At 44.8% G+C, this 15,728-nt stretch overlaps 1 protein-coding gene across 2 annotated transcripts in view; it reads left to right on the top strand.

Moving 5' to 3' along the window:
• Nucleotides 1-15,728, top strand: part of LOC138569961 (1-aminocyclopropane-1-carboxylate synthase-like protein 1) — a 240,250-nt gene that overhangs the window by 135,352 nt on the left and 89,170 nt on the right. Inside the window, exon 8 of one of the 2 annotated variants that reach the window (XM_069648442.1) lies at nt 12,714-12,814. In XM_069648442.1, coding sequence (XP_069504543.1) covers nt 12,714-12,814 — 101 coding nt within the window. Of the gene's footprint in view, nt 1-12,698; nt 12,815-15,728 lie in introns of both variants that reach the window. The other variant, XM_069648441.1, reaches the window with a different exon arrangement.

Genomic DNA, 15,728 nt, shown 5'->3' with positions numbered 1-15,728 from the left:
CAGTAGTTGAGGTCAATTTAGTGTAGGGTTAAATGGCACTTTCAAACATAGGCAGCACCCCAAATGGCAAAAGGATAAAAGACTCCAAGCCCCACAATACCTTGAAAATGAAAGTGTTCCAGCTGGTTGCCTTCATGATGCAATGCAGTAGACCCTTGTTCCTGGTCCTTGGTCATGGTGACGAAATGGAGAACATCTGGCGGTCTCACGCGGCAGCACTCGAGGGACTCTACAGCAATGGATTTCCGTCGATCCAGTGGCTGTGGTTTTGGCGCCTTATCCTCAGCGCCAGTGCCCACAAAGAATGAAAAGCTAATTTTAGGATTTCCATGATTCCCTCGGTCCTGGTCTCTTGTGAGGGGACTCTGGACACAGATTTCTTGCTTCTGTAGGGTCCTTTGGATGCCCACTAAAATCTGTCCGGATTCGGACTTCAGAAGACCATGCACTCACAAGTGGTCGAGCTACCCTGGTTATTGGGCTTCTGCAGCCTTGGAAAGTCGCAGCAAGTTGGGGGTTGCGCCAAAATGGGTGCCTCAAGGCTAGTTGGTCCCACCAGCCTATGGGAGGAAGTCGTCCTTTACGGGTCTTTCCTTTCGATTCGAAAACGGGGTCAGCACAGCTGCCAGGCTTCACCGGGCACTTCGCGGTCCAGGAGGGTGCTGCTGGCATCTTCTTTCTGCTTCGGATATTGTCCTCCAGTGGTCGAATCTGGTTCTAGTCCCAAAAACCTCACTTTTTATGCAAGTTTCCATACATTCGCAGCCCTAGGCTGTCAATCACACAGCAGGGTGGCTGTCCTCCAGGACAGCCGGCCAATAGGAACTGGTTCCTCTCAGGCACACCTAGAGACAAAGGACAAGGACGATTTGGGACGCTCCCTTACTCCCTGCCTTTCCAGACACTGGCAAACTACACAAAGGACTCAAACCTGATGCAAATAGAGTAAAGGCGAATAAGAAATTAACAAGAAATGGTGAAAAAAGATGGGCCATTTTGAGAAAATGGTCACTGTTATGTGCAGCACTGCAGCTGAGGTATCTGCCTGCAGATGCACGTCACTTGGTGGTAGTAAAAAAAGAAACTACCACCATCCATTCAAGTGAGTTAGTGAAACAAAATAAAAATGTTACATGAGGAATGGGTTAAAGGAATTCATGGGTTAAAGGAATTGCTATGTAACCCCCCCAGCACTCCACACAGGGTGGTGTGCTGGACCCATAAAGTAAAGGCAAGTAAGACCGGGGTCATCTTTCTATTCTTGGGAACAGTAGTTCACCCATGAAAATGTTAAACATTAAGAGACGCCCAAGGGACTTCTCAGTGGCACTGCACAAAAGGTGCTGTCGCAATGCAAAAGCAGATGCTTATGGACTTTACCAACTCCATAAAACAGTAAGGAACATAGAAATTCAAGTCAGCAAAACACATGAGTGAGAATGGTCCCACTCATAAGTAAAAATGTAAAAGCCCAGAGTCCAGCAAAAGAGCTGGGGCTCTCAAAGGTTAAAGGGAATTGGCACAGAAATGAACATCCTTTAACACCAAGACCTTTCTCCAGTGTGGGCATAGGTCCTCTTCTTATCCCTAAAGTCAGATAAGAGCAGCAGCCCCCACTAACCATACCCCAGCAGTGGTCCAATCAGGACCACTGGCGGCAAAGCGAATTCCTTCCATCTAGACACACTGGCACTAGTATGTGGATTGTGGCCAGACGGTCCTGTCCCACTTCCTGGCAGCAAACGCACATAGCCCTCCAGTAGCCTGCCTAAAGCCTCTGCTTTCCCGGGCACTGTGTCCATATAAGGAATTTCCTAGCCACAGCTGGTATCCAAACATGGTAAAGCTAAAACTAAATGCACCAAAAAAATGGTAAGTCACTGCTGCCCCCCACTTGTCCATTTAGCACACCTAGAGTAACCAAAAGAATCCTGATGGTTGGTCTAGGGCAAAACAAAGTGTACTCCATTGTACTGCATTGTAAGATGATAAAGTTACCACAAGTGATAAGCTACTAAAAGTAGTCCCAAGATGAAGGGAAACTATGTATGACAGCCTGAAGGACATGTTTGTTTTCCCCACAACAGATGAGCAGAAGCCAGTCTAGTGAACCATAATGCTTCACTGCACTGTAAAAAGCACAGGGCCGATACAAAAATAAAAGCAAGGTTTGGGGTCCATAGAAATGGAAGGAAAGGTGGAGTAAAGGGGTATCTTTCTTAACTCTGAGCAACTGCACGTACGTGACAAAACCAGGGCCGAAACCACACTTCTCCAATGCAGCATACATAAAGTGCCATGAAACTGAACCAAAGGCCTTTTCTATATCTAACGTGCCCACCACAGCCTGAGCGCCTGAATCTATTTGAGCTAGGATATTGGAATCTGTGCAGGTTGAGCGCAGTGGAACGTCCAGGTATAAAGCCTGACTGAACTGGATGTATAATATGGGGCATGTAAAGTGACGGGCGAGAGGCTAACCTTTTATCAAAAATTTAACACCTGAATTTATCAGGGAGAGGGGTCAGTAAGAACCGCAAAGTTGTATTGTCGGGCTTCAATAACCCTGTAATAGCTGCCTCTCTCATGGTAATGGGAGCATACAAGACTCAGTGTTACAGCCAGACCCAGTGTAAAGGCACCAGGGCAGACTAGAAATGGTTATAAAATTCGGCCTTGAGACCATCAGGCCCTTCCCAGCAGGTAGGGCATCAATGGCCTGAGCAATTCAATTGCTTCTTGAGAGATGGAGATCCAACTGGACACTAACCTCAGTCGACATAAATGTGGGAGCCCCTTTAGAAACCTACTGATGTCCGCATCAGAGTATGTCGTTGTTCATGTACAGCTTTGGATAGAATGTTTTGAATACTTTAACCTCTGACAATGTATGCACTAAGGCACCAGAATTGCTCCCGACCAGCGTGATGAAACACCCCACGCCTGCCGAACCAAACTAGCAAGCAACCTACCTGGTCGCTCTCCCCACCCATACTGCTTTACTGCCACTGGTGCACCCAAAAACTTTAGTTCTCTCGACGTATTGTCTCTAGTCATCCAATGCTTCAACTGCAAGAGAGTTGCAGAGGGGGGCAGGCCAATTGCTGCTGCCGCTCTAAAAGACCAGTTTTCCGCGGAATGGATTGGGGACCCCACACTCTGTGGCCAGTGCTATACCCCGAATCTAAGCTTTAAAAGCCTCCCATAGGATGCCCACCGAGGAGACCGATCTCACGTTCTCGAAGTAAAGTTGTACATGCTCAGCAAGGTTGATCTCAAAGGCCACATCAGTCAGCACCTGAGATCTAAATTGCCAGCTAGTACAGGCCCCAGGGAGCTCATCCAAGTGATCATAGTTCCAGGCAGTATACTCTTCTTTACAACGCCCGCCCAGAAGTGCATCGGAGACCAGCTGGCTCCAGGGTTCAGAACCCTACAAACCTCCATCAAACCAGCCATTCTCCCTCATACCGCCTGTGCGGATTTACACCACCTGATGGGACTGTTAAAAAAATGGCCTCCTCTCTTGCTGTACATCCACGGAAAAATCATGGTAGATAAGAGCAGCTCTCCCTGCCCGAAGGATTGCGTCCCTGTCGCAATAATTAGGTTGGTGAGCGATAATCTGGTGAGGTGATGCGCCAGGCTTGGGCAGGAGTGATCGGTGGGCGTGCTCAATCACGAACTGCAGCGCCTTGGTCATTTCAACCTCTAATGCGCTCCGGTATCCCCTGCAGCGGAAGGGCGCAGCCCCCGCTTTCAGAAATTCCATGGGGATGACTGAGAAGGCAGATGACCATTCTGTAACCAGTGATGGGCAGGGAGAGGCATGCCCCCGATGGAAGTGCAAGCAGGCACCTCACCCCTGTATACTGTCTCCGGATAACTTGTTGTGTTGGGGTGAGAACCGGCTCTCATGCAATCGTGGGGCAACCAGAAATCACATACAGGTTGTAACGCTCACCTGGTTCCCACGGAGGCCCGGCGTCGAAGGCGCAAAACTCTGAAGATGGACAGGAAGGGCCCCTCTATTCTGGCTTCCCTGGCTCGTTGGATACCCTCCTGTGCGTGAAAAGGGAGTATTACCAACTGTGGAACAATGCTCAAGCCTCCCACTCCCTTCCAACCCTCCACGATACCTCCTCCACGATTCCCCGTGAAGCCTCACCTTAGGGTTTGGAAGGATGAGCTCTCCATCCTGCTTCTGATGCAGGGGCGCGTTGAAACCCAGTTACTTCACTGGATTGAGGATTGATGGGAGTTCAGGTAAGCTTGACTGTTCAGGTAAGGCGCTGTAAAAGTTCTGTTCAAAAGTTCAAGCTTAATAATAATGTTCGTTGTCTAATTGCAGCAAGCGCTAATGCTTATGTCTTTTTCCCCTTAGGGGCCGGGGTTCGGAGTGCCGGAGATATGGCGCCGACCCGAAGTGAAACAGTTCTGGATGAGCGCTCAGGTAATGTCTTTGCATTCGCTCATTCAATGTCTTTGTCTTTTTTCCCCATAGGGGCCGGGGTCCGGAGATGCCAGGAAGCGGCAGGACCCGAAATGCAGTGGGAATAATCCAACAGGTAAGACTTAAAAGGAAACTGAGCTTTCCTTATTCCTTTTCTCCCTCTCACCTTTGTTCTTGTCTTTTTTCCTCTAGGCGCCGGGGCGTAGCTGAATCCGGAAGATCGCTGAAGATGGAAGCGCCTTGCAAAGGTGAGTAAAATGCAGCGCTGCAGCGATCGAAACGAAATGCCTTTAAAATGATGTCTTTCTTTTCAGGGCCGTTGGAGAAATGACTCCGGGATGCAGATTTAGCAGGTAAGGGCTTTTCTTCTCCTATTCTCTTCCTTTCTCCCCTTGCAGGTGTTCCAGGGTGTTGGCAGGCGTGGCTGAAGTCAGGATGCAGGAGCTGACACGGTGAGCGTCCAGCTGCTAGGTGCAGAACAACGCGAAGCATGTGTGGCTGTTCGGGTGGGGTTTAAATAGCCTTGGAAGAAGTTCCTGGTATGTATCCTTCCACCAATCAGGTATGTATCCTTCCCTGACAACACCCGGGTGGTGAAGTAGTCCTACAGGTTAAGTAGTCCCATTCAGGCCTCAAGAGGGCCTGGATGAAGCAGCAAGGTCTGCATCAGGTAAGTGTGCACCCAAGCACTTAAACACATATCCTCTTCTATGAGCCTGGCGCCTAAGGCGCCAGGACTGAGGCCAAAGGGCCCCGACTTGGGCCCGCTGAGACTTCCCTGGGGAAAATGATGTCTGCCTTTGGGGTTGCTGGGCCCGGCTCCTTAGAGGTAGGCATCATGACACAGGTCCCCATTAGGGATGTAACGGTATACCATTTAAAGATGCTTTAAACAATAACCGTCACGTTGTTGTGCCTTTCAATCTGATTTGGAAAGGCTGCAATAAGCAAGTGCTGCACAGTCCTGGTCTTACACTGTTGGATGTGCTGTCTGCCAAGGGGGCCTTATTTGGCAGACAAGAGCATAGGGAAAGTGAGGCCACATTAGTAAAAGCAGCTTTGCTGCTGTGACCGCTCTTTCTCTGATCAGTAGTCGTGTCAAAGGTCAGCCAACTTTGCGCAATTGTGTTGAAAGCTGCCCAGTGCCTTAACCTTTGTGTTCCCCATGCAAAGCTGGTAACGATGAGCTGACTGGCTCTACGCATACCGGAGACTCCAGTTCATATACTCCGCTAGACCTGGATTTCATGGGCAAACTAGAACAGTTACTTTGTTTCAGACATTTATTTGCAAGGCAGCATACAGATTTTAAATGTTTGCACAGTCATGCTGCTCCGCACTACAGGTCAGATCTTCTATGGTGATTGTCCCAATTTTCAATTTGCAATTAGCAAGACCACAGGGACATCGCAAGGATGAGCTGAGGGCCTGAACTGAAAGTGAGCATTTTATTTTTCCTTTTGTTCGTATGTGAACAAATGTAAAAACGTTCAGTGACTTGCAAAAAAGTGGAGCTAGGAGCACTTTGCTTAGCAACCACTCAGCCAGCAGGTGCAGAAATGTATTGATTCATGGCCCAGCATCATGTGCCATTAGTTTATTAAGTTGGGTCCTACTGCACTGAGCAAACACATATTGGAATAGCTCTTGCTCTGGCTGTGCAAATTGTAAAAGACGGCCAGTGAAGTCATGGATATCCAATTACTCTCCCCAAGTTTTAGATTCAAGAAACTTGAGTTTCTCATGGTCATGGAACCGCCAGCCATCCAGTTCTGTTTGCTTAGAATTCTGGGATTTGTAGTTTTCCCACCAATTTGAAAGATGGGGAACTACACATCCGAGTATTCAAAGGGTGGAATGAACTGGATGCCCTTCTGATGCATGTCCACAAACAACTTAAGCTCTGTATACCAGGCATGGACTGGCCTTTAGGGCAATAGGCCCATGGGCGAACCAAAAACATGAAATGCTTATGGGGCCAGTTTTTTGGCCAAAGTGGGCCAGTGTGAGTGACTTCACTATGCGGTTAAATGTACAGTTTCCAACGCATTTTATCAAAAATCTCCCCCTTGGGTACTATTCAAACAGTGTTCCAAAAGGAATGAATTACCATTTGCAACGGTGGCCCACTTTTATGTTGGTGCCCGAGACAATTTTATGTCCCAGTCCGACCATGCTGTAGACTGTGTGAACACTGGGTCTATTGGTGCGTTCTGCTAGTAAATAAACTGCCCCACGGCCCACTGTCCTGTGTAGATTTGCACATTGGCACTAGAGTTGTTGCTTTGCTTGATCCTTTACCTACCTGCCTTCTGCATGTGGCACTGGACTCGAGCAGGCAGGACAGATGCTACATTCAATTTGGAGTATCCAGAGCAATGGGGTGAAATATTTCTTAGGTCTATTCTCAATTTGTGACTCCACCCGTGAAAGCATTCCTCCCTCTGAAATCGCATCACAAGGGTCCTAATGCACTCAGAACTGGCAAACTGTAATGATGGGGCTATGGTAAGGTGGTGGTCTAGGACATATTTGTGCCGATACATATTTTAACTTGGTCATTTTCAATTTTAATTTTTTTTGCCACTATCTTTATGAAGGTAAATGAACACGTATTGCAAGAATCAAGAAAGAAATCAACAGCGCCCACTGAGCGCTGTCCCTTTAGGATTACATGGTCAGTGGTGACTCTGACATCAGACCTTCAGAATACACCAGGCAGATAATAAACCAGCTATAGTGATTAGCTCACTATGCAACCGTTCGGTGTGTCAGTCTATGAAATTTTGCCAAAAGAAACGCAATGACATGGGGGTTTCAGACCGCACAATAATGGGATAGTTGTCAAAACAAACATTTTGTTGCAGCGAGGGGTCATGATGCCCATGCCACGTGGTTCCAAAAAAATACAAGTCTAGGTCAATTTTCAATGCGATTACCTGTGACTGAGCAGCAAGCTCATTGCTCAATACGTGCATTATAACACTTCCACTAGTCACACTTTCATTCAAGGCAATCAATGAGTGAGCGCCATGAAAGACCAATTCTGCAGCCGCCTTAGATTCCTGGAGGATCAGCTAAATATGTGCAGAGACCAGTTTCAAAATGCTACCTTGCTACAGCTGGAAAATCCTGTCTGCGTATTTTTAAGTTAACTAAAAAGCATTGACTAGTTAAAGAACTTCAAATGCAAAAAGGCAATGTTAAAATCACTGGTTTCGTCAAGCGTAGGATGCTCACTAAACCTTTTGATTCTGAACTTGATTAAAATGGAGGCTTTATGTACAAACACGTCTATCTTGCATTTATTGACTTTTCTTATGCCTTCAACATAATTGATCGCAAAATCCTATGGCAAAAGTTGCGATCATGGGGCTGTCCCAATGGATTGCTGAACTTGATCAGAGAATTGCATACAGAGACCTTGAGCCGTCTTGACCAGACTGGTACTCTGTCCGCAGAGATTAAAACCTATAAGGGAGTGAAGCAAGGATGCCCTTTGGCTGCAGCAATATTTAGTCTATACATATCAGACATTGGAGCCGTCATAGACGCTGTGAGATCGTTTCCTCCAAGGTTACATGCGTCACACGTTAGCTGGCTCCTATACGCAGACAACCGCATCCTGTTGGACGTAACACCAATTGGCCTGCAGAGAAAGCTTGACGCTGTTCAAAAATATGTAAACCTGAACCACTTGAAGATCAACACCACGAAATTGCGAAATCCTGCTGCTGAAAAATGTAAGAAGCAGCTTAGACAAACGGGCTGCCTGGAAGTTGGGTCAAGAATCACTGCGCATATCAAGCAGTGTAAAATACTTGGGTATGCTGATAACCGCAAGCATATAGAATGGCCCATGGACACTAGCAATTAAGAGAACGTGTCGGCAACTGGCTAGCCAAGCGTTTGTCTTGCACAAAAGATTTGGAAAGTTCTGCTTAAAGCCAGTGTTGAATTTTTACCAACAAAAAGTGACTGATTCCATCATATGGAGCCAAAAATGCATTGAGCCGTTCACATGCTCTCTTGCCAACATTAGAAAACCTCTTTTGGTCAAAAGTACTGGGTCTACCAAAAGGCGTGTCAACTGCATGTATAGGCTACGAGTTAGCACTAATATCGCTACACGCCAGAATCAGTTGGAATTTGCTGTCCTTATATCGCAAAATTAGAGCTTGTGAGAAAATTCTGCAATTCCAAATTCTTTATGGCACCACTTCAGAAACGACCTTTTCGATGTGGGTTAATCGATGTGAAAACTTGCTAGTGGAGTTTGACATCGAGTTGGAAACGTTAACTGAAAACCCTCACGCCGCTAAGTAAAAAATATGGCGGGCGGACTGGGAAGAGACCTGTTCCCAGAGAGCTGCAAACAAATTGATGGTCCACACTGGTTGAAGCTAGGGACTTTAACTAACTCCAAAGATATGTACACCAGTTTCCGGACTCCAACCCAAGGAGATTGTTTGCTTTTTCGTCTGAATACCTTTAAGACAAAAGAGCGCCTTTGTGTATGGTCAAGCAACGCAGACAAACGCATCTTGTAGATTTTGTACAATGGAGACCCTTAAACACCTGGTGTTTTGCTGCAAACTGCAGTCTGTGAGATCAACTCACTTGAGACCTAGGAGTGAAAAACACCCCTCGTGTGCTGACGAATGGTGGCAGAAAATGTTTAACGGCACGGACCTGAAAATAATTCCTTTAACGTCTCTGCTAGCAGAGATTGAAAGTCTGTAGACTTAACACAGTCCAAAGGAATTACCAATCACGTGGTCGAGACTGCACCTGCACAAGTATGAAGGGGGAAGGAAGGACTGTGTCAAGGATTGTCTTGTGTTTTGTCATATTTTAAAAGGTTTGTGTCAAACCATTAAAAATGAAGTTTTTTTTTTTTTTTTTTTTTTTTTTTGGTACAAGTAGTTTCAGTTGGAGCAGTTTTTAATGCCATTACATTCACCACACGTGCCTGACACAAAATCAATGTTAGCAATAGGAATAATAAATACAGTGCCAAGAAGGAAACGGATTTACTTTGGGTTGGCCGCTTTGGGGTTTATATATTTTTTATGGATTTTTTTCTAAACATGACAATGGGGGATTTCCCTGGCTCTATCATTGAATTTACATATAAGTCACACCACGAAATTCACTCATCTCTGCAGGTATTCCCTGCTGCCATACCAAAGGGTAACATGTCTGTGATTACTGAACACCTTTTGGCCCTCAAGTAATCTAAAGGTACTGTAAAGAGTGTGTGTGTGTTTATGCACACAAGCGCATACTACCATCAGCATCCATTGATATGTGGCATGCACATTATCAATATGGCAACATGTTCATCTTCACCAGTAGCCAGTGGGGGAGCTAAAAGCCTAAATGACCACTTAAGAAAAGTTATTAAGTTTGCTTTGCCAGTCACAGCAGGATGCCCCCCCCCTTCCTCCTCTCCACACATGTTTGTGTTTGGAAGCAAGGGGTGGCATTTCAGTGGAAAGTATGTTGAAAAGGCCAATTCCGGCCCTGGGTGCCTGGTTTTGTTTGTGATGATAAATCTGACAATTTATGACCTTTTTAAGAAAATATTTGTTAAGATTAGTTAACTCCACCTGCTATACCGCGATAACCATGATATACCGTCATTTGGCAAGAAGGTTATCGTACCACCATAAAACTAATACCATGACCCCTCCCCCCCCCCCCTAATCCCCATAAGGGGTAACTTAAATGTTGCTATGGGTGCCACACACCTCCACTGAAATAGTGGCAGGGTAAACTCAAGGGAGAGGGTGTGGGGGGGCAGCAGTTCAGGAGATTGTGTCGCTTTACACAGAAGAAAGGCAGAAGCGGATCCAGTTATCCCTGCAAATTAGTAGTGAAGCACTCAGTAGGTGGCCCTCTAAAAACTCCAACCAAGAAAGAATGTGCTTCAATAAATGCAGTTGGCCACTAAGACAACACTCGTCCCATGCGGCCAGTGAAGGAGCCTGCCAATTGTGAGAACAGCTACCAAACTGTATTGTGATTATTTGCAACAGGGATCACCTTGGTGCCATATTGGTGTATGGAGAGTAAGCGGGGTCCTCTGCAGTAAAAAGCACGCCAGCAATCTGACTCCCTGCAGCGTCGGCTCCTCTCGGCGCAGCACAGTGGGGGGAGAAACAGTGAGCCAGCTGCCCAAGCAGGATCAGTCGACCGCAGGGAATCTCCAGGTGCTGATCCAGTCCAGCCGAGGGCCGGGGTGACCTTATGTTACTAGGTATGCAGCAGCTGCCATCTTCGTTGCGTACCCTGCGGCTGCTCTCCAGAAGCTTAGTACGGGCACGGAGAACAAATTACAAGTCGCAAGGACAGGGAACCGCCCCTTAACTCATGGAATCTCAGTCTAGATGTGACTGCATTTTCGGTTCCAAACAAAGCCGTTACGAGCACCGGGTCGCAGGATCTCGAGGCTATGCGTGTATCTTGACTCATGCGCAACAGCGCCTCACTCTAACCTAACAGCGTCTTATCTTTAAAAGGGTGCAATGCATTTACATTCATAATGACTTGCTCGTGATCCCCCACAAGTTGGGAATGTGAAGAAGCCTCTGTTCTAACTGGAATTCCCATGGTGAGTAGATTTCATTTTCCTTCAGATGTTGGTAATTTTGTTAAATATTTCAATTTACCACGATTGTGGGTGTTCTTATTTGATCCGATATAGGATGGGAGAATGCACAGTAAATGCTGTGGGCTGCAGTCTACTCTTGAAATGTATTACTACAAATATGATAATGGCTATTGAGATGTAAGGATTCAGGGATTGAAATAAGGATTTGTTGAACAGGAGCTGAAAGCAGCTCTTGTGTGGCCAGCTTAACCCGGTAAGCATGAGCCACTTCTGCAGAATTGGGAGTTGGTACTTGCGAGTTGCACATCTAACTTGCACATAAGAAGCAAAGTATATCCATTTGTCAATTCTACATGGGCATTTGTGGTTTTAATGTTCACTAGATGTGTCCTAATGCTCCTTCAGGCACGTTCCCAAGCTCCTATTGGTAGCATAACAAAGTAATGTTTCTGTCACCAGTTGGCCTGAGAAGTCAAAAATAGATTCTGGGAGCATAAAACCCTGCTAGCAAACCTTTTTATCCCTAAACCCTAGAAACGATAATCCCTCATCAGCTGCATTTGTTTATTTCCCGTAAACTAATCTAAGGGAGCTAATTTCTGAGGCAACTTTAAATTACCCAAATGGCCTCTACCATTGTAAAATCTAAATGGATTATGCCCTCTTGAACAGCTAGTTTATTTTTAAAAGCCATAACGGGACGAGCTGAATCTCGGATTGAGTTTGTTCCAAAGGGTAACTGTTTGCAAAAGTGTCCACCCATTTGTTCAATACAGCTGCTCCTGTTCTCACTTTGCACCAGTTGTATACAGTAATTGTTCTCTACATTTACGAATGTTGGTTTCCGCAGACGCTAGCTGATGCCATTAAAGTCTGGCCATTTTATAATAAATTTTCCAGTCTTCTCTTATGCTAACAGGTCTTAAACTGGGTTTTCTGTTGATCCCCAGAGCTCAAATGGGAAAGCCAATGAATTAATCATATTTACCAGAATGAGACCTCAAACCTGTTTAGCTTTTATATATATTTAAGATGTTCCTTTCATTCAGGAGCTGTATCCGCCTGTTTTCAGTGCACCCAGAATATGTGCTTATGCAAAGAATCCGTAATGGCACCAGCACAGGGTCTGCAGAATCATACACCAATGAGATTTCAACCACCAAACCTGCAGACCACCTGCTATCCTTTTGTTGGTTTATCAATTTGTTCTACCTCCAGATTAATAGGTTGTACACGGAACAAAAGCAGGCTCTAAACCAGTGGTTCCCAAATAGATTGTGAAGCTACGTTTTACCTCGCGTTTGAGATTAAATGGGGCTATGTGTTGTGGTGCAGGGTGGTGGTGAGTTTTTCCAGTGTAAAAACACTATCGTAGTACTTAATTTTCCTCATCTGAGGTTACATTTGACACTAAAATCAAATGACTAAAAACAATTTGTTGGTCCAGGAATATTTTCAAATTCAATGCGTTTTTCACCATAGATTTGGGAACCACTGGCATAATGTCTTTTAAAGTTAAGTCTATTGCAGGAATTGTAATTGTACAGTGCAAGCTGCTTGTTAATGGAAAACACAAACTAGACTTGCTGCTCCTTGTTGGGCGTCATGTTGGCGTCTCCTACTTGTCAGTCTTTCTTTTTTCAGGGCATCAGAGTCAGAGCATTAATCCTGATCAACCCCCACAATCCGTTAGGGGACATTTACCCTGCAAAGTTACTGAAAGAATGTCTATACTTTGGGCACAGGTTTGAGTCCTAGCACTACTTGTTTGGGCTTTATTTTACAGTGGTAAAGGGTGTTAAATGAACTTTGGTAATGTCTTTGGTCTTGCTTTGGGCATTCTCTTTGCATGTCGTGCTCCTTTATTTTGGGAAAGAGCATTGTTTGTTTAATATTCTAAATCTGTTATTTCAGGGGGTTTGGTTCATAGATGCCCTTATATAAAGGGTTAAGTTTGTAAGAGATTGGATTCATTAAAATAAAATTTGGACCGGTGGAAAGTGATTACCAAAGTGAACAGCAAATGTATTTCTACAAAATACATTTTCTGCACATTTCTATGTCAACTACCTTTGCAAAGCAGAATGCAGTTCAGTAGTAGTTGAAAGAGCACGTGTGTTAGAATCTGAATCTAAGAACGTGTGTTTGATTCTGTACCAGATTATGTTGACAAAATGCACAATATAAGGTAAACTATATTGTAGTGCAGCAGGTGGGTGAAACCTTTGGAAGAATTGTGCTATTGATGATAGAAGCATGAAACCTAGGTCACCTATACTACATATCAAAGGTTTCGCCCTTATCAATAGAAATTCGAAATGGCAGCCTTGGAAAATGTTAATTTTTTTAAAAAAAAATGTGATGCTGTTACCTGCATATTAAATGTGATTTTCTGTGAATTTGTTATTCATATGTGCAAAACATCCAATAGTTCATAAACCTGCATACACAAAACAAGGTGGCGAAAGTGCATTAATTTTGTTCACAGATGGAGCTTGTATGACAATTTAAGAAGAAAAAAGATAAACATATGGAGAAAGTACATAAGCTGATGAATCCGTTCAAACCTGATAATTATAGACAAATCTCAGAAACCTAGTGGAATAAGTGTTTCATCTGCCAAGAAGACCATTTGGAGGTTCCTCGCTGTCCAGCAGAAACTAAACGTGGCACAAAGGGAGCTGGTTGGAAGGCTCATTACGGGTCCAGTGGTAGCTCAGAGGTAAAGCCACCAAACTGTAATACCGTTACCACCACTTGGTTTGGTGTTACCGCCAGATTATAAGTGGTGCTGGTGGTGGTTGGTCCCCTTTTTATTGGAGTCCAAACTGTATTGCAGCCGCATTTTACCCACACCGCTGTTGGGCAGGAATTTATGTAGTAACCCTGTGGAGACTACACAACCCTTGTCCTCTTGGTATTAGGTAACCCACCTATTGGTATAGGCCTGTACTACACAAGTTGAGTGACTGAGCAGCCAGTATCATCTCAAGAGGGGTACATGTGAGCTGTAGCAATGAAATCCACAAATACAAGTATCCAAATAACGGTTACACTCGAGGTTTGTAGTTTAAATAATTATATGGTTGTTTTTAAATAAGCATTCTTTAAAAAGTGCAATATATGTAGCAATCAAATGCACTTTAAAATACTTGTTCAGAATTATCACAAAGATAGATGCTCTTTAGAGATGCTTCTTACACACTTCCTACACCCTGAGGTGACTTCACTAACTAGGACAGTAATGGCGTTTATATATCACTATTATACTTTGTACATTCTGAGGTTGTAGAACTAATCCAAGGGAACAAGTCGTCCCTCCTGGAGCTTCTCTTGTCGACAGCAGCTGGGCTTCACCGGGCAGTTCAACAGTCCAGGAGGATGAAGCAGGCTATGTTCACGGTTTCTTCGGGTTGTTCTTCCTAGTGGTCGACTGTCTTCAGTCCCAAAACCGTTGCCTTTTCTCCCATTCATGCACATCCTAGCGGTCACTCAAACAGCAGGGTGGCTGTGTCCTTCAAGGACAGCCAGCCAATCGGGTCTGGTTGCATTCAGGCATTCCAATAGACAAAGGACAGGAGTTTTGGCAACCTCCCTCACTTAGACGCACTGGAGCCAGAGCCGGGTTTCAGCACTGAAACCCACCAAAGGCAAAATTAAAGGGCTCAAACCTGGTTTGGCACGCAGAGTAAAACCCAAGAAAGGCATCGCAAACAAATGGTGAAAAAAGACCAGGGCCATTTTGACAAAATGGTCACCCATGGGTGCTATACTGCAGCTGAGGATTCAGCCTGCGGTAAAGCACAATGGTAGGAAACTTATCAGCGTTTAAAGTAGTGAGGGTAACATAAAAAGTTACATGAGTAGGTAGGATAAAGGGCTGATAAGTATGGTAGTTCACACAATTAAACCTTTTTAGAAATCTAAAGGATTTCTGTGACGCTGCACTGAAAGTGATGTGTCCCCATACGAAAAGTAGATGCCTATGGAGTTTGTCTGACTCCAAAAACAAAGGAAACACAAAATACAAAGATCAAAACACATGAGTGAGAAAGGGCTCACTCCAGGTTTAAAATTAAAGTCCTAAAGTTCAGAAAAAGAGCTGGTGTTCTCGAAGGTTGAAGGGAATTGGCACAGTAATTAGATTTCTCCCTAACAACCGCCCAACTCGCAATGAGGCCCAGTATCCAATCTGCTTGTGGGAGTTTAGTAGTGTTGTGGAATTTACCAAGGGCAATTAATCTGTTGCGTCTGGATGAGGGTGGAGTTATGAAGGCAACATTGATGTGATGTAATGCCGGTTTCACGAATCGTGTACATTGCAGTTCAATAAAACAAAACTGCAAAGAGCAAAGAAAAGGAAGATCTTGCCAGCGGATAATGCTGAGAGTTCTATGAACACCCCCTGTCGGGTTTCAAGAAAAAGTTGGGTGAATATAAAAAACCAATATGCTTTATTTTTGACGTGCCAGCGCCAGCTGAAACATTGTATACGCCATCTACATTCTGCCTTGATACTTGCGTTCGTCATGGGCCCGTAAACTAGAAGACAAACCCCTACTTTTTAAGCTGAGTGCGGGCAATCTTATTGCACAAGACGCCATGCACCATATTCATTGCCTTGTAATATTATATAATGGAGGAAGAGACAAAATAAAA

The sequence above is a fragment of the Ambystoma mexicanum genome, chromosome 2q, assembly GCF_040938575.1.
Source record: "Ambystoma mexicanum isolate Mex_15411 chromosome 2q, UKY_AmexF1_1, whole genome shotgun sequence".
Classification (NCBI taxonomy): domain Eukaryota; kingdom Metazoa; phylum Chordata; class Amphibia; order Caudata; family Ambystomatidae; genus Ambystoma; species Ambystoma mexicanum.
This window is presented reverse-complemented; position numbering and strand designations above follow the sequence as displayed.